The sequence below is a fragment of the Cornus florida genome, unplaced genomic scaffold (genome assembly GCF_030987335.1).
Source record: "Cornus florida cultivar Cherokee Brave unplaced genomic scaffold, ASM3098733v1 CherokeeBrave_3.0.0_Hap2_Chr01, whole genome shotgun sequence".
NCBI lineage: Eukaryota > Viridiplantae > Streptophyta > Magnoliopsida > Cornales > Cornaceae > Cornus > Cornus florida.
Window position 1 is genome coordinate 23721726 of NW_026775571.1, and position 21928 is coordinate 23743653.

The 21928-nt window shown below is 35.0% G+C and overlaps 3 protein-coding genes across 3 annotated transcripts; 1 reads left to right on the forward strand and 2 right to left on the reverse strand.

The window, feature by feature from the left end:
• Positions 1-1990: 1990 nt before the first annotated feature.
• On the reverse strand, positions 1991-6152 carry LOC132273004 (probable protein phosphatase 2C 34). Its single transcript, XM_059774303.1, has 6 exons — positions 6031-6152; positions 4354-4598; positions 3957-4265; positions 3556-3673; positions 3213-3445; positions 1991-2687 (listed from the first exon to the last, which is right to left on the reverse strand). Exons 2-6 carry the CDS (start codon positions 4594-4596, stop codon positions 2493-2495), a joined length of 1098 nt encoding a protein of 365 aa, XP_059630286.1. The 5' UTR covers positions 4597-4598; positions 6031-6152; the 3' UTR covers positions 1991-2492.
• A 2801-nt stretch (positions 6153-8953) lies between these two features.
• LOC132269963 (uncharacterized) lies at positions 8954-9790 on the forward strand. Its single transcript, XM_059771189.1, has one exon. The coding sequence runs from the start codon at positions 8954-8956 to the stop codon at positions 9788-9790; it is 837 nt and encodes a 278-aa protein (XP_059627172.1).
• Positions 9791-15424: 5634 nt separating this feature from the next.
• On the reverse strand, positions 15425-21496 carry LOC132293812 (CST complex subunit TEN1). The gene is made up of 4 exons (XM_059791443.1): positions 21340-21496; positions 19017-19152; positions 16702-16852; positions 15425-15913 (listed from the first exon to the last, which is right to left on the reverse strand). The coding sequence occupies exons 2-4, from the start codon at positions 19118-19120 to the stop codon at positions 15794-15796; spliced, it is 375 nt and encodes a 124-aa protein (XP_059647426.1). The 5' UTR covers positions 19121-19152; positions 21340-21496; the 3' UTR covers positions 15425-15793.
• Positions 21497-21928: the final 432 nt, after the last annotated feature.

Below are 21928 nucleotides of genomic sequence, written 5' to 3' on the forward strand. Positions count from 1 at the left end.
ATCATTAAATAGATTTTAATTAATTCTCTAGATTTTAAAACTTGTTCAAATATTCTCAAATTAATATCTACCAAAGGACATGTTAAGGCCTAATTTAATATCATGTTACAAGTTAATTCCACACAGGATACAACTATGTGAATTAAAATTTCATACAAGAAAATAATTAAATAAAGTTTTCAAAACTCATCCAAATATTCTCACTTTAATATATGTCAAAGAACATGCCAAGGCTTAATTTAATATCATGTCACAAGTTAATTCTACACTAGATATATACAACCATGTGAATTAAATTTCACACAAGGAAAATAATTAAATAAAATTCTAGAGTAAATACCAAGACATGCATACAAGTTGTAAAAGCCTTAAAAACATGTAATACATAGAGATTATAATCCTAAAACATCCCCTACCTTATTTTGAGATGAAAATCTCAAAAAACACCAAAATGAAACCGCTCTGAATCCAACGATACTTCGGGGTTACAACGGGGACAACAAGGGGAACAACTATCGGCAACACCAAAATCCAAGCCCGAACTCGAAACCCGAAATCAAAAATGGTCAAAACCGGATTCTAAAAGAGGGGAAATGAAGGTCTCGCTTAGGCCTACAACAATGCCTTCATCGTCGAGGGAAAAATCAAAGGGCAAAGTGTTCAAAAGGAAGAAAGAAGGTGGCAGCCCAAAGGGGCTGCCATGGCTGCTGGCCGGCCATAGAAGAGAGGGAAGAAGTTTGACTTTTTCTCTCTTCTCCCCCTATTTATAGAAAACCCTAAAAGTGCCCCGAACGGGTCCCGCCCGGCCCCGAAAAGTAAAATCTATGCAGACGCCCTCAAACAGTAAAACACTGTGAATGAAAAAGAACCAAAATTAGAAAAAATAAATAATAGAAGAAACGATGTCGAAAACCGAATCTCGAGCAGAAAGATATGCCCCGAAGAAGTTCAGCGGCAACTAGGGTCAAAAATCCTAAAATTGGGAAAATTAACTGGAAGACAATTCTAAGAGTACACGACTCAACTAAAAGTGAAAATGGATCTCGTACGAGAATCCAGACCCAAAACGAGGCATTTCGCAATAACTTTCGTTAATTGCACAATGGCCCTCCAAAAAAGGTTAACTACACGAATGACCCAGAATAAAAATATCTTCCCAAAAAAAATCGTCGAAATAAAATATATGCAAAAGATATTTATGAAAAACACCCCAAGAAATAAGAATGTTTCCGAAGAAACTTTGCATCCATGCCCCTACGGACACAGTGAACAACCAGCGTACTTTTCTACAAAAGTAAAGATACGTATTTTGTGAAAACCAAATGGAATGAAGGTACATGAGGTCGAAAATCAAATCCAAGCACAAAAAGTGAGGTTAGGCGAACGAAGTGACAAACGGGGAAAAGACGAAAAAGAAAAATGTCCGAAAAAGAAAAGAGAAGACAGCACGGTTTTCACCAAAACGATACCAATCTCCCTAAAGAATAAGTGTCCTGAACCATTCCCGGGCACTCACGATGATCCGAAGGGTCAAAACTCGAACTCAAAAAGGAAAACATCAACGAAAAAAATTTATCCGTAAAAACGGGAGAAAGGAAATGAAGGAAAATAATAGGGTCATTACAATGACCCCAAGTATTTCTCTGGTTTCAGTAGCAGAATAATTTGGACTGAAAACACTCCCAACTTGTTCAGATCAGCCATTTGTTCCAAAGCATTACAGTATTTAATCATAAATTGAGTTGCTTTTATAGCTGATTTTACCTGATCTATTGTTACACAAACTAATTTATGTTTATTAAGTGTCAATTTTTGTAACTGTCTAGTCTTCTTTAATAGATCCATCTTGTGTTTTGTTCGGTAGGAAGGAATGAAGAGGGGTGGAGAGAAAAGAGACAAGGAGAGAAAGGATAATAGGGCATCGTTTCTCTTTCACAAATTTTCATCCCTCTAAACATGGACGGAAGAGAGGAGAGACCACAAGTAGTGCTATTATAAAAGTTTAAAATTACAATAATATCCTTCATAAATTACAGTACTACAAATAGTGATGGGTATGATGGTAAAAAAAAATTATAACTCATTCTTCCCTTCTTTCACAATAAGTTGTCAGCTTATTCTATTATGTTCCATCCAACCAAGCAAAAAGAGGGAAAGACACCACCTCTTTTGTAGGGATATCTCATGTATCCCTTCTTCTTCCATCCAATTTTTTCCTTTCCCGAACGAAACATTAGAGAATGGAGTTCCTTCCTAATCATGCATATGAAGAAACTTCCGAGTATTTTTAGTGCCTTGTAATAATCACATTCCTTTTTTTCTGGCTAATTTCACTTGTGTTAATTTGTGAAATATAAATATCATTCAACTCATACACGCAGAGTCCAGAAAGAATATACAACCATACCCTAACGAGGAAAGGCAATGGCCACAAGTAGCTAATTACTACCTGCTTCTCTCATATGCTAGCCAGTTAAGAGTTCTTAATACGGTCATCCTGTTGAGAGAGTACGTGGAGCAGTTTGGAAGAAAAGGCAGACAGCTGTTATGTCATCCATAGCAAAACCTCTCTTCTTACGTTTCCATGCGCTAGCAGCACATTCCACCAGCCTTCTAGCTGAATCTTCCTTTTCTGGTGTCGAGTAAACAATGTTCACTGCTTCTTCGTTGGAGATAACATCCCAGACCTAAATAACAAAAATGGTATACAGTAATTCGGTTACACAAACCAACAATGTCAATCATTCACCCCAAAATTGGTTTAGTTTTACTTACAAGAAAAATATATTAGACCAAAACAAAAAATTCAAAATTCGAAGCATTATTCTAATAAGAGCATGCATTATTGCTTATATATGATGCCCTCTAATAGTACACGAAAATACTATTGCCGTTGAATCAATATTGTTTGTTTCCACCAAATTCATTCACTATATGTTAGTCTTGACAAAGGTAAATGTGTTTATTTCTAAAATTTCGGCTCATGAATATTTCTACTGCTCGATAGCTCTAGACCTGATTTTCGAGCATCTTGTTCTTCTACATAGCAAGATCTTCTCATCGTTCACAAATTACTATAATTTTCTGGGTAAGTTATTATCACAAATTATATACTCAGAGAAAAATGCATGATATGACAAAAAAAACATACTCCATAATATAAATTGTGAGACTACGATAAAAGTTCGAATGAATGAAAGTAAATTGCATACCCCATCAGTTGCCAAAATAGCAAATTGGTCTCTGCTGGTTATGGTTCTTTGTGTCACTTCGGGCTCGGAAATAAGACCAAAGTCCTTTATGTAGTAGTCACCAAAGGCTCTTGATAGTGCCAGTCCCGGACCACTCGGTGTTTCCCCATTCGGCATCCAGACCCTGTACACCCCTGGCTCATCATGTGATGAAAATACCCTTCCTTTCGACTGTGTTATTCGTTCAGCCTCCTCTGTGATCAAGAGTACACAAGTATGAGTGATATCCCAAGTAATACAACCACGTGTACACGCATGAGTGCGAACACACACACACACACACAGAGATAGAGAGAAAGCTAACGAGGTAAATTAGGTTTGAGGTCAACAGTGAGCTGAACTGGTATCAGGCTGCCATCATCTGAAGTGGTTGCCAATACAGCCCTAGAATCGCCAACATTGGCTATAACAATGAGATCACCCTGAGATACATAAATGAGAAAAGCTTCACATTCATACTATAGTTACTACTAGTCTAGCTACTACATTTGAACTTGAATGCAATGAACTATGACAAGCCTTTGTTTTTTTTTTTTTCCTTAGTTGGTACTCACACACACACATGCTTCCATTGAGGCTCGAACTCTGAGCTCTCTATAGGAAGTAGGGGCTTGATACCGCTGGGCCACTAGCCAATTAGTCATGACAAGCCCTTGTTTACTATGCAAAACAACAAAAACTATATGATAAATTTTACATATATACCTGCCGAACGATTGTCAAAGCTGTTGTACCACTGTGAAAAGAATAAATTAAGGAATGATGCTCAAGCTCTTGATCAATGGCTGCACAAGTCTTTAAGTAGGATTCTTTCCATATATCAAACGGCTGAAGGCTTCTATTCTTTTCCATTCCCGGATTCTGCTTGATCAAAGTCGGAGCAATAGTGTCTTGCCAATTACATAGCAGAGAAGATGGCATCAATTCCTGGACCTTCTTGGCTACGAGATGGCCCCATGGACCGTGGCCATCAAAAATCCCACAAAAGATCATGTCTTCTTGGCATCCAAACTCCTACAAATGGAACACATGTTTAGGGACCTTAACTACACTTGACAAAGTGTATTTTCTTCACAAAGCCGAATTAATGTGATCAACATACCTCCCACACAATGGAGCAATCCTGATTCACTCCTTTCTTCCCTCTCTTGGAGTAAACCGAGGCAAAATTGTTAGACCTACAGGCACTGACCACGCCAGGAGAACTCAGCATCAAATTATTCTTCTTTGCTTCCTTAGCCAATGCATTCGCAACTTTCCTGCCATCATCTGTCATACTCTTCCTTTCATTCTTAGTTGAAATACTCTTCGCCAAGCCATTAAAAAGAGATGAAAATTGCACCATCTCTGCAGTTCAACACTACCCACAAATCAGATAGTGAATTCATTCTGTATACTCGGATTTTCTTATTTATTTGCTTACCAAGAACTCAAGAAGCGGAAGAAAAGAAAATGGAACTCGGAATTTTGTAACATTTAAAGGGATCCAAATGGATGGAAAAAGTAAAATATGCTTCACTTTTGAAATTTAGAGATTATCAAACAGAAAAATGATACCCTTCATGAAAACTTTTTCATGTTTTACATGAGGAGAAGGATTTGGATCCTTTTCAGATAGTTTCTCTTTCCAAGCATCTCCGAGCTTACAACCAAGTATAAAAACGTGTCACGTCATCACTTGTGCAACTATTGGATGTGCTTGGAGGGAAAAACTACTGGAGAGGATTCAAGTCCGAACAAAAATGTTTAATGAACCCAATTCGCGGTCTGTTGGATTAAGATCACCACCTCATTTTATATGATTTTTAAAGTGTTTGAGCATTTGATCTATGCACATAAATTTCTAAGGTAAGTTTGAATGGTTAAATAAGAAGTCCATTGATAAAGAGATCCCACCTTATGAAATCAAATGGAATTTGATGAGACTCTAATTTACAAAGTCTCCTTTCAATACAAAATATGTGGTGTGATTGGATTAGACAAGTTGAAATGAATTTTTGGTTTTATATATATATATATATAGCATTATCTTTTGTTTAACATACTTCTAGATCAAACAATAGAAAGTAAAAGGTTCTAAGGTTTTTTTCTTCTTTCACTTAAAAATAAAGTAAAATAAATCAATTTTGTGGTTTTTCTAGTTTTGGGTTATGAAGGAGTATATAAATACACATACTTCTATCATTTTTCTACTGTACTGGGCAAAAATAATAAAAATTATCTAAAACTTTGAACTTCGAATATCTTAATTTTTCTTACATTTTATCAGCAACGGAAAAACAAAACGATAAAGAAATTTACTTAAAACAAAACGAGGACGGAAAGAAAAGTAGAATAAAAAAAACATCTCTCAAGCTCAAATATTCATGGTTATAAAAATATGAAAAAATCAAATGCATACAGTTTGACATGAATTTCTAACAAAAATGCCTCTCTCTAAAATAAATCGAGAAGAAGAAAAACGATGAAAAACATCAAACAAGACCCTTTTTTTTTATATACTAGCCTCTGTTTGGTTACTAAGAAAACAGGGAAAAGAAAATTATAAAAGCATTATTAATTTATTACATGATTTACATCTCAAAGTTCGGGTTATTTTGGTTTCTAAAACACAAAAAAAAGCCAACCTTAACTATAAGTCAAAAGTAGTACAAAACCAGTTCTTTTCTTTTTCAACAATTTTCCAGCAACCAAACATAATCAATTCAACTTAAAATTAACATTTTAAGTTTTCCTAACATAGATTTCTATCAGAGCTAGAAAAGAGAATAACAAGAACCTTTCTTTCCAGCAGCTTTGCTTAACGGATTATAGAACTCCGGCGAGGAGCAGAACGGCCGAACTCCGGCTTGGCTTGCACTCTATTCCCAGAAGATTCAGATGGCTTGCACTCTATCGTCAATTCTCAAGTCTTTTGCTAAATGCTACGTATATTTATATATGGCTTTGTATATACAGTAATATTTGTATATAGCTTGTGTCATATATGAAATTACTAAAGCACCCATGCATGGCAAATTAAATTCACCTGAAGTAAGTTTTTTTTAGGAAATTCATACACCTACGAAAATTTGGGCAATAAATAAATAAATAAACCTACGAACTTTATTTGTAAGCTTTAAAACAATTCTCAATAATTCAGAGAATATAAAATTATTTTCACATAACTTAACAAAGCATTTATTATTATTATTATTATTTTTTTTTTTTTTTTTTTGGGTACATTTATGTTATATATATCTTCTAATACTCTCTTCCTTCATTTAATGAATGTTCACATTTTCATTTGTGGTTGACGCAAAATAAATGACCTTTTTGAAAAGTCAAAATACTATTATTGTAATGCGCTACAATTGATTCAAAAAATTATACTAACCTTTCATATCACACATATTTGTTAAATTGTGTCAAGAGAGAATACATATATTTTTTTTTTTTTTTTGCTCTCGATGATTGTTTCATTATTTTAGTTAAAAGTGAAGCGCAATGATAAATATATTATTTTTCATTATTTTGGTTGAAAGTGGATTTTATACAAACACAAAGATAAATATATTGTTTTAAAATTTAATTTTACCTAACTTTATTGATAAAATACAGAAAGAATAGGTTTTAAAACATTAAATTAGAAAAGTTTAGTGTCTTTTCAAAATCAATATATAGTATTAAATTAGCACCTTGAAATTGAAATTAAAAAAAAAAAAAAAAAATCATTAAAACTTTGAATAATTTTTTTTCCATTCCAAATTCAACATGTTATACCTTTGGGAGCTGAATGCAAGGGGAGGTGCATTTTGGGGAGGTGCATTTTGGACAATTGAAATCGATACCACCCCAAAACCTAAAAAGCTTAGCATGACTAAGCTCTCTTTGATGTTGATCTTGCAATGATATATATATATATATATATATATATATATATATATATATAAAGAAGCACAGCCAATAAGGGCATATGATGTTAGATATGGTAATTAGATATGGCATATGATGTTAGATATATAGTATTCTCGTGGTTGAGAGTGGATTATAGCTAAGTACGGTGATTAGTAGAGTGGTTAGTCACAATTATTTTATATTATCGTTGATTTCAAAGTTTTCTCTATATTTTTCAAAGAAAAGGTCAGTGGGTTTTTAGGTGTCCCATTGGTTACACTACGTTGCGTAGTTAATTGTCAATATATATATCTATATATATATATATATATAATGGTATGTGATGGATGCATTTTTAGATCTGTGACCCAAATCTAATTGGTGCACCAAACAAAAAGACATGGCTTATAATTTAACCTGTCATCGTCTGGGACCGTCAATTATCATAGTCAAATGAATTTAATCATGACCAATGCACTAGTCTATATATGTATGGGTGCATACTTATCTATCCATCCATGTCTATATATATATATATAACGATATGAAACTCCACATTTTAAAATACACTGATCAACCCTAATATGAGAATATGATAATAACATCTCAAGAAAAATCCTTCAAGCAGAATGTGAGATTTCAATATGATATAATTTTTGAAAAAATTTAAAATTACCGACATTCAAGTAACGATATAATTTTTGAAACTCCACATTTTATAATACACTGATCAACCCTAATATGAGAATATGATAATAACATCTCAAGAAAAATCCTTCAAGCAGAATGTGAGATTTCAATATGATATAATTTTTGAAAAAATTTAAAATTACCGACATTCAAGTAATGATATAATTTTTGAAAAATTTTAAAATTACCCCACATCTAAATTGGTTGTCGGCATATTTTCTGACAAGTCTCTTAATTTTTAACGGTTTACAATGTTTTAGAAAATTTTTTTTTTCACTCCTCGCATCTATTTAGATACTTTGCCGATAGTGATTGTGTTCATAATTTTTTACCTTTTTTTCTTCATTTTGAATGGCATATATGTCGAAAATTACTTAGATTTTCATTCTCCTATTACATCATTATAGTTGATGGATATATAATTTAAATACCCGCGGATAGGGAAAGATTGTTAAATTAACGCACCATCTCATAAGATTGAGATATGCTATACAGATTAAGCCTACAGATTACGATAAGAATTAAGCCTATAGATCACGATAAGGATTAAGACGACGGTAAGTTTACGGAATATTCGACTAGATAAGAATTCCAAGTGATATGGAGACTCAAAGGGCATGGATAAACTTAAGAAGATAGAAATAACAACTATTACCCTCTCCAGTGACTCTTAAATCCATAATAGATAAGGAAAGTAAATTTGTTTCATAATAGAAGACTACTACCGTGAATGCTTCTATAAAAGAAGTCATTAGTCAATCTGAAAAGGTACGCGATAAATCATATATTTAATCATTTATTGGATATTCAATCGTCAAGTACTAACTTGACCGTCGGAGTGTACCCAGCCGGCACCACGTCGGTTGTCACTTCTCTTTTGTCTTGCAGGAAACACCCCCGGCTCCGGACCATATTGATTTTTGCATCAACAGTTGACGCCGTTTGTGGGAACGATTTTAGTTCTCTAAACAAAGCATGGTTCGATTGCGATCTAGTCTGGCCACTGGCGAGGACAAAATGTTGCCGACTTCTGATCAACCCCCATCGTCCCAAACGATCAAGAATGCATTGCAGCGTTGGAACAACAGGTTCAAACCTTAAATGAGGGAATGAACTAATTAGTCCAGCAAAATGCGATGATTATGCAACACTTAGCCACCCCTAACGAGGTGGAGAACAGTGAAATACCCAACAATGACTTTTGTAGGATTGACAACGACGTTGAGGATGCTATGAATGCACGAAAAAGCAAAGATGGTGAAGATAAAAGATTGGATAAAAAGAGACCAGCACCTAGCACTAGGGAGGAAAAGGATTCGAAGTGCAAAAAATTCTCAGGGAGCCAAGCTGACAGATCGTCTCGTCGTCTGGTAAGCCCAGGCAGGTATAATAACTACACCCCTCTAAACACATCTGTAGAGCAGGTATTTCTACATTTTCAAGATGACTCATCATTGAAATGGCCGCCAAAGTTAAAAGCTGATCCAATAAAGAGGTCTCAAGATAAATACTGTAGGTTCCACCGCGACCATGGACATAATACAGAAGATTGTTTCGACCTCAAAAACCAGATCGAGAACCTTGTTCGCAAGGGTCATTTATGCAGATTCACGACTGGGATAGGAAGAAGAGGCTCCAACCCAGCCCGAGAGGGCCTAGATGATCGCCTTCCTCAACACCAACCAATAGGTAAGATCAGAGTTATATCGGGTGGCTTCGCTGGTGGTGGCGAGACGAGTTCAGCTCGGAGGGCTCATGCCAGGAGAATTCGAAGTTTTTCAGAGGTGAATAAAGTTGGAGTGACAATTCCTCCAACAAAATTACTGCGAGTTGATAAGCCAAACATAACCTTTTCTGAAGAAGATGACAAGCGAATTCACCAGCCCCATGATGATCCTTTGGTATTTTCCATGGTCGTCACTAATTTCACTGTTCGACTCATTGGGGTGTTCGACAAATTGAAAATCAGCTGAAAGAAGCTATGACCCATGGAGTCACCACTGGTGGGATTTTCAGGCAACAAAGTATATCCACTGGGGGAGTTACCCTTCCAGTCATTGCAGGAGCCCATCCAAAGCAAGTTACTGTGATGGTGGACTTTCTAATGGTAGACTGCCCATCATCATACAACATTATCCTGGGGAGGACAACCCTGAATTCCATGAAAGTAATCTACTTCCCTTGTTAAAGGGTGAGCTGAGTGAAGCTCATAGTAATCTACTTCCCTTGTTAAAGGGTGAGCTACGTGAAGCTCATAGTAATCTACTTCCCTTGTTAAAGGGTGAGCTGGGTAAAGGTCATAGTAATTTACTTCCCTTGTTAAAGGGTGAGCTGGATGAAGCTCATAGTAATCTACTTCCCTTGTTAAAGGGTGAGCTAGGTGAAACTCATAGTAATCTACTTCTCTTATTAAAGGGTGAGCTAAGTGAAGCTCGCATTAATCTACTTCCCTTATTAAAAGAGACAAGCTGAGTGAAACTCGTATTAATCTACTTCCCTTGTTAAAGGGACGAGCCGACTAAAGATGTCAACAAAATCAAGTATAAAATAACATCACTACGACTGGTACTACTTAGTTTTCTAGAAGATGGAAATAATTTGAATGAATTCTACTCAAACCGTCTTGATTTATAAAAGAAGAACGTAAATAGATAAGGAAGAGATATATGGTGGAGTTTTAACATAAATCTACTTCGTGAGGGACAATCAGCTCCCAGCGGGCTATTTTACGTAGGAATTTATTTCTACAAGGTGGAATCACATATGACATGTTGGTCAGAGAATATGATTATGAGTCAATCCTCGAATAGGATAACCACACTGGCTGTGCCACATGAGTTGCCTATGTGCCGAAAGGTAGGCTGCCAACATGGCAGCTTGCCACATATACGAGCTGCCAATGTGGCACTACAACAAATATGTCAAAGACATCTATGGTCCTAAAATAAAATTTTGGCAGCCCCACATGAGTTGCCTATGTGCCGAAAGGTAGGCTACCAACATGGCAGCTTGCCACATATACGAGCTGCCAATGTGGCACTACGACAAATATGTCAAAGACATCTACGGTCCTAAAAGAAAAAAAAATTAAAAAAAAAAAAATTTGAGTCAGGCTCTACCCCCAACTGTATTAGGCTAAATTTGAGTCAGGCTCTACCCCCGACTGTGTCAGGCTAAATTTGAGTCAGGCTCTACCCCCGACTGTGTCAGGCTAAATTTGAATCAGACTCTACCCCTGATTATGTCAGGCTAAATTTGAGTCAAGCTCTATCCCCGACTGTGTCAGGCTAAATTTGAGTCAGGCTCTACCCCTGATTATGTCAGGCTAAATTTGAGTCGGGCTCTACCCCCGACTGTGTCAGGCTAAATTTGAGTCGGGCTCTACCCCCGACTGTGGTAGGCTAAATTTGAGTCAGGATCTACCCCCGACTGTGGTAGGCTAAATTTGAGTCAGGCTCGACCCCCGATTGTGTTCGCGAAGTGGCAATATGAGTCAAGCGGACAAGGCTCTACTATCTAATAATCAAACCAACTTATTATAGAAATACGGAGTGAACGGCTCTACAATTCTAAATATCTATTATTATATAATATTTGGGAATTAACGTTCCGGTGGTTTAACAAGCAATCCTCCAAAACGGGGGCCAACTGATGGATATATAATTTAAATACCTACGGATAAGGGAAGATTGCTAAATTAACACACCATCTCATAAGATTGAGATAGGCTCTACAGATTATGATAAGGATTAAACCTACAGATTACAATAAGGATTAAGTTTACAAATCACGATAATGATTAAGAAGATGGTAAGTCTACGGAATATTCGACTAGATAAGACTTCCAAGTGATATGGAAACTCAAAGGGTATGGATAAACTTAAGGAGATAGAAATAACAACTATTACCCTCTCTAGTGACTCTTAAATCCGTAATGGATATGGAAAGTAAATTTGTTTCATGATATAAGACTACTACCGTGAATGCTTCTATAAAAGAAGTCATTAGTTAACCTAAAAAGGTACGCTATAAATCCTATATTTAATCATTTATTGGATATTCAATCGTCAAGTACTAACTTGACAGTCAGAGTGTACCCGGCTGGCACCACGTCGGTTGTCACATCTCTTTTGTCTTGCAGGAAACACCCCCGGCTCCGAACCGTACTGATTTTTGCGTCAACAATAGTGATAGTGAACATTTAACTCAAGGAGTATTTTCTCTCCTTAAAAGGAAGGTCAAAGGTTCAAATTCTTTCTAGACGATTGCAAGTGTGATAATTGGATGCACGAGTAACTTACCTACCAAAAAATAATTATTATTATACAACCTTATGTTGCCTTTGAATAAATTACAAAAAGAAAGAAAGAAAATAAATACATTAACAAAGAACGTCACTAAACAAATGATATATTAATGTTATAAACCCACACACCCATATGATATTGTCCCCGTTGATGACTCAAAGTTTCAAACACTCGAAATACTATTTAGATGATAAAAAGTACCACAATTTGAGAATCTATATGAGTCACATATATTAAAATTTAAGGATAATTTCACTGACACCTCCTTAAATTTGGTCAAATATCATCTTTAAACATCTTTTGAAAATAACTATTACTTACATTACAAAGTTTTATTCTGTTTTTCATTCACACCCCAACCGTTACTTTTCAGAGGTGTCAGACAACTTTTTCATATGAAAAGACATATTTACCCTTTGACTTCAATTTGACTAAATAAAGTGTAGTTTAATTATTAAACTGACATTTTTACCCTTATTATTTTTTATTTTTTTTTTGGAATTTGACATTTTTTTCCCTTGTTGTTCCATTAGAATTAATTAAGGAAAGTAACCTCATTAGCTCTAAAAAAAAAAAAAAAGTAGACTTCGTTAGCGTAATTGAAGAGTAAAAATGTTGCTGTGTAATTGGTAATTCCTTTGTAATTGCTGATTTGAAATGTAAAAATGCGTGAATTTAATAATATTTTTAACATGTAATTACAAATTTATTTTTAAACCTGTGATTGCTAAAGCCTATAAATGTGAAAAAAATTATCCCAATAAAGTCATTACATATAAATCTGAAAGCATCCCAATCCAGGAAAAAAAAATTCCGTAAACAGATTGAAAATTATGGTTAACCAACCCTAATCCAGGGTAAAAAAATCCGGATCAATTAACCCTTTAAATAACCTAATTAGGTTGATTAACCCTAATCAACTAGGGGGAAAAAAAAAAAATTAACCCTAATTCAGCAAAAACTCACGAAAAAGGCCAATGGCTTAATTGACAATTTTTTTTTTTTTTCCTTCCGTTTTTTTGCATGCAAAATATTGTAATATTATTGATAGATTATGCTTTTGCATCTGCCATTCTTAACTATACGTAGTTGTTGTGTATAATTCTTTTTATCAATACAAATATTGTCTTACAGTGGTGAGCAACGGAATAAAAATATCCAAAGATACCCATTTGCATATATAATATATATGTGTACCATAACCATTCAATCCCAAAATACTGCTTTGTAATCCTTAAAACCAAAACCTCATTTGACTTCACACGGACGACCTTGTAACCCAATTGGGCATTCAAGAATCCAAGTAAAGCACCACCCAGATTGGAGCTTATTTAGAAGTAGGAAACCCATTTTATCCAAATTTATGAACACCCACTTCTTTGAGAGAGAAACTTCCATGGCAAGAATAGTGCCAGAGAAAACCAATTAAAGAAGTGCAAGAATGCGAATGAGTTTAGGTTCCTCAATTCACATAACTTCACCTCTTTGGGTTCATGGAAGCAATCCTAAAAAAACCCAATTTTATTTTGAAACTAAAAATTGACAAGATGGTTATGAAAAGGGCGAAATCATTAATGGGTTTGGCAGAAACTTAGAAAAATATTAATATAGTGTTAGTCAAGAATCGAAGAATTTAGAAAGAAGATTTAATTATAACATCAAACAACGTCCTAGCCTCTGTTCACAACATCAAACCTTTCTTATTAAGACTGACATAAGCTTGATCGATGACAAAACATCTCTAAAAAGGCCTGAAATGGCCTTCATCGATACGAAGTTGGATGGAAAGTATACGGGTTTGATCGGTGATGTATGCGGATGGACTCTAGAACTATGGATCTAAGGTTTCATGGTGGCGTTGATATGTAGAGACATGGCGGCGTTGATCCGTAGAGAAGAGAGGGCGTTGATCTGAAAATCGAGATGTAGTCAATAATGTATTAGAGGAGAGAGAGAGAGGGTGTGTATGGGCGGAGTAGTGGTGATAAGTGGGTATGATAGGGGGCAAAGTTGTCTTTTCCTATGCTATTAACGGAAACTGTAACTGAAAAGATAAAATGGACCTAAGTGATAGTTATTTTCGAAAGATGTTTGGGGTGATATTTAACCAAATCTAAAGGGATGTCAGTAAAATTATTCATAAAAGGGCAGCTGTCTGTCCAATATTAGTAGGAAGCATAGCTTACACATCCAAAAATCAATGAAAAATTTACAAAATTTTTACTGATTTAAGAGGAATACCATTTTTTATACCACAAATTTCAAGTCCCCTGAAAATTTCATTTTTTTCTTCACCAGATTCACAGGGAAAAACTAGATTTTCTTTATGATTTTTGGACAAAAATCTTCTCCTGTGAAACAATGCTCATGTTCCGTCTAGTTAGTAAAGTATGTTATAAAAAAAATTGTGATGTTCAGCCCACACCACAATATAACTAGACGAAACAAGACCACTGTTCCACATGAGAAGATTTTGATCTATGATTTTCAGCTCAACCAACTTGAAAAAATGGCTGATATTTTACATTCTTTTATGCTCCGTTTAGTAGGAAGAAAGGGGAATGGATGGAAGATAAGAAAGAAGAAACAAATTTCCTTCGTTTGGTAGAGATAAAACAAGGAAAGAAGAGAAAAGACGATGGATAAGTCATCTGTCCTCCTTCACAAATTTTTTTTTCCTACAAATATGGGTAGAACACACGTAGGAAGAAAGGGAAGACTATTATAAATATTTTTAAATTACAAAACTTTCTTTATTTAACACTTTCTATTTTCTTCTATCGTCACAAACAAAATAAGGCATTATCTTATTCCTTTTTATTCCATCCAACCAATAAAAAGAAGAAAATACACACTCTCTTCCCCTTGGATGTTTTATTTATCTCCTCTTTTCTTCCTTCTATCCAAATTTCTTCCATCCTACCAAACAGAGCATAATGATCAAATTAAACTTCTAGATTACCAATAAGCAAATGCAAAAAGCAAGTCCTGCATAGATTATTTTCTCGGGTTTTTTTTTTATTTTTTTTATTTTTTTTATTTTTTTTTAATTGGTACACACACACACATGCCTCCACTAAACTCGAACCGCTAGATGTCTGGTCTGTTGATATTAGTAGTCATACTTTAGCAACAACCATACTCCTCTACAAGCATAGTTAATGAAAATAAATAAATAAAATCCCCCAACTAAAAGTCACAAGGCTCGCTAATATTTTTTTCTTTGTTTGGGTCCTGAACATTATTTTTCCCCATTGATTTGGCATCTTTTGCTTGGTGCCTAACGTCACTGGAATCTCATAGTAGACATGCCAACTCCACATTACGATAAACAAGAAGGAGAACACAGAATGCCGACTGATCAAAGAAATTCTACAAAATGCTCAGTAATTTAATTCCCAATGCATTCATTCCCGCCAAATAAACACCATACTCCTTGTTTTTTTTTCTTTTTTTGTGGCAAGTATAAAAAACCTTACTCGATCTCTTGATCAACAGGAGAAAATAGTATTTCAGCAACTTTGATAAAGAGGATCTTGAAGGAGATTATAGTGCCAGCTTTCCAATTTCATAAATACGCCAGTTCACCTTCTCATCACATTTCCTGTAGTTCAAGTAAAAGTATTTCCTGAAATCTCAGTTGTATCTTCGACAATAAGATATATGGCGCTAAGGTGCTTGACTACTTGTTTGATCAGCTTGAAACTCTCTCAGTAGCCGTAGGGACTGGCGGTAGAGGTTAAGGTCCATGCCATCTACATTCCTTCCCACCCGTGCCTTCAAGATTGTCTGAAACAGCACCATTAATAAAAAAGAGTAAGACTAATGGTCAACCATGCGATGGAACACAAACACAAGCAGTAAACAAATTTGTATGCATGTTGACGTTAAGGGATACAATGAAACGCAGCACGTATTAGCAGCTATGAACTAACTATTCCAGCAAAGATAGCACTCATGTTGGTTGTACTTCGTGCCCAACACAGGCTAATCTATGGACCATAGCTAGCCATTGATCTGGCTGTTTTTGTGCCTGGATCACTGAAGTATCTAGTAAATGGTGCTTTGTTTTCCGTGATCCCTTTACAACAAGATACAAAAATGCCTAGAGGCTAAATCAACATTCTGATGCACAGACCAGGATGTATGTCACAATAGGGATGATGACCAAGGAAGGACAAACTTTTTACTTGTACTTCGTGCCTGACTCAGGCAGATCTATGGACCATAGCTAGCCATTGATCCGAATGATTTTGTGCCTGGATCACTGAAGTATCTAGCAAATGGTATTCTGTTTGTTGAGAAACCTTTACGACAAGTTACAAAAATGCCTAGAGGCTCAATCAACATTTTGATACACAGACCAGGCTGTTTGTCACAATAGGGATGATGAACAAGGACAAACTTTGTTCCAACCATAATTTTACAGGAAGACCACTATTGGCATAATACAAAGATGAGCATGCCCATGCAGTACACATTACATTTTCCATCAAAATGCGACTGTGCTGAATTTGTGTGCAGGGTGTGTTTACGAATGTGAGGTGCAAGGCCTTAATGGAAGCTGCATTTCTTACCTCATTGTTAGGTTGAATGAGGAGTTCTCCGATGAACTGGTAGATAGATCCAACTCGAAGGTTGAGGCTTAAGTGCTGGGTGTCAATTTTTAGATTGGCACTTTCATCAACAATTACGGCAATTGCAGTCTCTATGGAATAGTCTTGTAGCCTGAAAAGAGGACAACAACAATTAAGGTTTTCAACGGGCTGTTCATGCATTTTCTATGTAATATTACAAAGGTCACGTCTGTCTCCGGTGTTGCCATTCCAACCTCCCATGTAGTCTGGGACCAGCACTGGGTAACACCTCTTTTGTTTTTTTATGCACTTCGATGTGTTTTCTTTTTGGGGATATTGATGTCCCATAAATATTGTATCAGTTCACCATAATCCAAATATCATTTCAAACTAGTCCACTATAACAATGTATAAAAGACGTAACTTCTAGAAATATTTATCAGAGATCACCAACGGGGAAAGAACATTGAGAGATCAAGAAGCCAATGGTCAGGCAATTCATAAGTTATGATTAAAGTAAAAAAGTTTGAAGCTCTAACAATTAGAAAACTTTAAGAGATATGGGCTTTTCTACTCGAAGTAGAGTAGGTGATCATGGAGCACTTTGCTCCACATCCCCCAATGAAAGTACTTATACCAGATCCGATTGAATAATCAAATCTACTCTTCAGGATATAAGCATAGAACAATTAATGGAGGACATTTCCCCACTGAATATTCTCTCGTATAAATCAGAATGATAATGAAATTTTCTTATGTGAACAAGGATTGTTAATAAATCTGTTAAAAGAAAATGCTCACAACCATTTCAGGTGGCTTCCCTCTCCAAAACTGGTCAGAATCTATTAGTTGGAAGTTAGCTGCCTTTCTTCTTATTTGTGTTCCCTTGTTTTTGTAGCCTAGTGGTACTTGCCTTCCAAAGTGGAGGGACAAGGGTTTAAGTCCTCGTAGAGGCAAAGTGGGTGTGTGAGTTTCTTGCCAAGATTGGTGCTAACATTTAGTGACGAATGCCTAGACTTAATTCAACTTTATGAGATTATAAATCCAGAAATCTGGAATGTTGTAAGTTGTAAAAAAGTTAAGATCAATTTGATAGAGAAAGTGCAGAGAAAAGAGGCATATAATCTCAAGGGGTTGGCTCAAGTGGTAAGATCAGGTCTAAGGTTCGAATCCTCTTGGGTGCAAACAATTCCTTGAGGGGATGTGTGTGAGTATCAACTAGGAAAAAATAAAAGGAGAGGCATATGATATACATTATTCAAGAATTATTAAGAATGATTAATAGATTTTTTAGAGTAGTTTTAGAAACCATCTTCAATTATGCAAATAAAATTATTCCTCACCTATGCTTTCATTCCCCTGTCGCAGACTTTCCTGCATTTTCAATTAAATTGTTCTATCTGACAAAACCTTGTGCCTTTGTTGCCTTCACTTCAATTGGTTACTCTATTATGCATAATACAAATAAAAATGCAAGTACTTGCATGAAAGTAAATGTAGAACTATTTTGGTGTGCAGAAGCAACGCAATGACTTTTAGTCATATTTATGTTTATTATCAGCATATCAATGTGGAACTGTTCTTAGCAATTAATTCACACCTAATTGTAGACCTGTTTTTAGGAGCTTGTATTTTTTTTTCTTTTTAGATTTTTCCTCTCTAATAGAACCGAGTCAGAAGTGATAGAATAGTTATGCCAATAGTTTACTGCTTAGAGAAACGTTTCTTTGAACCAAACTGAAACACAAGTTTTAGGGAAATATTTTCATTGAAAGAAATGCAGCCCATGACAAAGGAATTTGCATTATGGCTCAGTTACCAATTTTTACTTGTCGCTAAAGAATGTTTGGCAAAACATTCAACTACAAGAAAAAGAAACATGTATAAAAAGATCACTTTGCGGTTGTACTCCCACCTAAGCAACCCAGTATGAGGATGGACTGGAGAAAAGCCTAGTTTTTGGTGATATTATGCACAAAGTTGCTACTCTTAAGTTCAAAACCAGATTTTCATGTTTGACAGACTAAACTGTTACCATTACCAAGCAATAACCCCCAATAAGTCAAAGGTAATATTGATTCCATTAACAAGAGTATTGGGAGAGGTGGGCTCAATAAAGACTAATGTAGACACATTATACATTATTTGTGCGATGTGATTGCCTCATATTTGAGTCACATACTCAAACTTTTTTTTTTTCCACCACATACTCACACTTGGTAGCTTGAACTTTTACCATTACACAATCAAACGACCCCTGAAAATAGCTTATATTAATAGAGTTAAAAAACCATATATCAATAGAGATTACCCACTTGCCAGTAACTCGAAGTGAGGCCCCTTGCTTAAAATGTGGAGAAGAGGAGTTCAATTCTTGTAAAGTAACCAAAGCACCAGATTTTATTGTAGATGATGCCATTGAAACACTAGGAGCTAGCAATGACAATTGTCCTGCAAATTGAGAACTCCATTGAAGAAATCAAAGAAATAATTGAAGATCTTAGAAGAAAAGATTTGCGTACCATCTCGGTTAGGAAGTCGTACTGTTTAAATATATAATACACAAGTAGTATCTCATCGCCAAACATTCCCAGAAAACAACCACCACCATAAACAGACAAGCGTCGACGTTAAAAAGTTTCCCAAATTCATTAATGTCAACCAAATATGCCATATTACTACTGCTTTTAAGTTTTAACTTCATACACAACTTGACGACAGAAAACTCGTTATATTTGTGATAAGGATGCAATGCTTTAGTATTTGAATGAAAAAAAGGAGTTTTCAAATTATGCTTTTGGATCAGCATATTAATCACAGTTTCCCAGGCCCACTTAGAAAAAACCGTATGGAGAAAGAATCTAACAGATCTTACAAATTGAAAAGGCTGGCTAATATGTACATGTGACTCTGAATACTAAGAGTATTTAACAGGTATCGCATAATGAGATGTTTAAGTTGCAACATCCAATATTGTACCTCAGACCAAGCATAGAAGCTCACGCCTAAGAAAGCCCCAAAAATTAAACATGCATCATTTCCTTAAACCCAATTCAATAAGATTTTCTCTTTCTATTCCTCAGGTGTTGGTTCTTTCAAACAGGGCCCAGTGTGAGCCCAGCTTGTTAGAAGAATTTTTCTTTTTGTTAAGTAGCTTGTTGCAAGAAATATACAATGATACATGAGAAAATAATAAATAACCTTTGTGGGAAAATTTTAAAATAATTGCATAACATTATTGAATAAAACTACTAATAAGACTACATATAATCAACATGAAAAAAATTGCATAAAAGTTCGTAAGCTTTCTATTTTTAATCAACCCATCCTGTCTATATTTCAATAAGCAAGTTCAAATTCAAACAATTCTTTAACATTATGTATAATGCAATCATTTGCATCATCCTAAACCCAAAATTATCAATTTTAGTTCCCTTTTGACAATTAAACTAACACTTGCATAAAATCCAATATATCCATACAAAAGCATAAGTATACACACATAATATAAGCCACCAAAAAGGATTCAGGGGGCACCCACAATACTTTGCATAAACTCCTATAGAAATATATAAACATATGCAAAAGGATTTCAAGTTGTATAAATTACTATAAAGGTACTATAGATCTTAGTGAAGCACATGACTTTAAGCAGAAGCAAAATTTAAGAAACAAACTGAAAATTGCAAATACTTGCACCAACAGTGAACTTTGCTGCATGGTGAGTTTCAGAGAGGCAGGTACATAGTCTGGTATATCCACGCAAGCATAATAGTGCATTTATAAATGACTAGAAATTCTTCTAAATGGGAGTTCTTTTACCTTTTGCCTTTTCTTTCCTTTCCTTCCTTTTCCTTCCCCCTTCTTTCTTTTGGCATAACTTTTGCTTTTGCTTTTAGATAGTAGAAGAAGAGAAGCTATTGTTTACATTTGTCTTATAAATTATTGTTTTGTCACTGCATAAACATTTGCTGAATCTCTTACCCCATGAAATATCGGTTTTACCAAGTCTATAATTCCCGAGGGAGATTCTGATTGTAATAGAATCGCGTAGAGGATTGTACCTTTTTTTTTCCTGATATTTAATAAATCTGTTATTTGTTCACATTTTCGTTCCTAGAATTTCAGACACAAAATTTGTGTGTACAAATTTCTGGCACGCCCAGTGGGTCAGAGCCATCGGCTGGCACGCAAGGCAGAATGCCCATTCATCTCATACAATATCTTCTTATTAGACTAGTGTTCTATCCTTATTAATTTGTCATATAACTATTCAATCATTTAAATGTTTGTTCTCCCACCTGCTCTCTTCTCAAACTGAGACTTGACCCATTGACCAAGACATATAGCTTATCCTAATGGCAACCAAATTGGTTCTCGGTCATGTTCGTTCAAGCATTTCGTCAAACATCTGTTGAACTAATCCTAAATATCAGTCTAAACATAAAATAAAATACAAATGAGTACTACAAACAAATAGACAGAAATTTCAATCTCATTCATAAGCATAATCTTGAGAGAAATCAGAATTAGCTCTTTTCCTTGGATTGAAAAGATTTATGTGTTTATATACAAACGTCATATGTATCTGGTGTGTGTATATACGGTGTTTGGTAACAGAAAGTTTTGAATACATACCGATATCACGAACGCGTCTATGGCTTCACTTGGCGGCGTGAGCGTGAAAGATAAAATGGAAGAAGAGGTTAGAAGAGCTTCCAAAAGTCCCAAGCAAATTCCAACGCTTTTCAGGAGCCATCACAATTTACATTCACCCAATTATTAGTCTACATGAAGAAAAAAAAAATATATATATATATATATATATATATATATATATTATTATTCTACAAAACAATCAAACCTCAATTTTTTATTTCGAAGAAATAAATGATTTCTCTTTTAAAATTAAAAATTAAGTATTGAAATTTAATGAAGTTTTCCATAATATTAATAATTAATAATACTAATAATTTAAGGGCTAAAGGTTCATGAGAGTATATAATAAGTGATTTTACTATTCACTCTTGACTTTATTTGAATCTCAAGGCTGACATGTGAGGTAAAACGTAAAAGGACAACATTACCCTTAATTGATTTGATTGGCTATACTCAATCTTACCAAAACTGTTGGGATATGTGTGCCCTACCATAACAAATTCTTATTTTGGATTGTAAAAGTCATGGTTCATTATCTGAATATTATTATTAAAGCATTATACAAATG

Excerpts from the sequence above, each read along its gene's own strand:
- LOC132273004 (XM_059774303.1), bottom strand. The coding sequence starts at position 4,596 with ATGGTGCAATTTTCATCTCTTTTTAATGGCTTGGCGAAGAGTATTTCA. Across the intron at positions 4,266-4,353 it reads ATTGCTCCATTGTGTGGGAG|GAGTTTGGATGCCAAGAAGA; the intron begins GTATGTTGATCA and ends TTCCATTTGTAG. Across the intron at positions 3,674-3,956 it reads CTTTGACAATCGTTCGGCAG|GGTGATCTCATTGTTATAGC; the intron begins GTATATATGTAA and ends TATGTATCTCAG.
- LOC132293812 (XM_059791443.1), bottom strand. The coding sequence starts at position 19,120 with ATGGCATCATCTACAATAAAATCTGGTGCTTTGGTTACTTTACAAGAA. Across the intron at positions 16,853-19,016 it reads TCACTTCGAGTTACTGGCAA|GCTACAAGACTATTCCATAG; the intron begins GTGGGTAATCTC and ends TCCTCTTTTCAG. Across the intron at positions 15,914-16,701 it reads TCATTCAACCTAACAATGAG|ACAATCTTGAAGGCACGGGT; the intron begins GTAAGAAATGCA and ends GTGCTGTTTCAG.
- LOC132269963 (XM_059771189.1), top strand. The coding sequence starts at position 8,954 with ATGATTATGCAACACTTAGCCACCCCTAACGAGGTGGAGAACAGTGAA.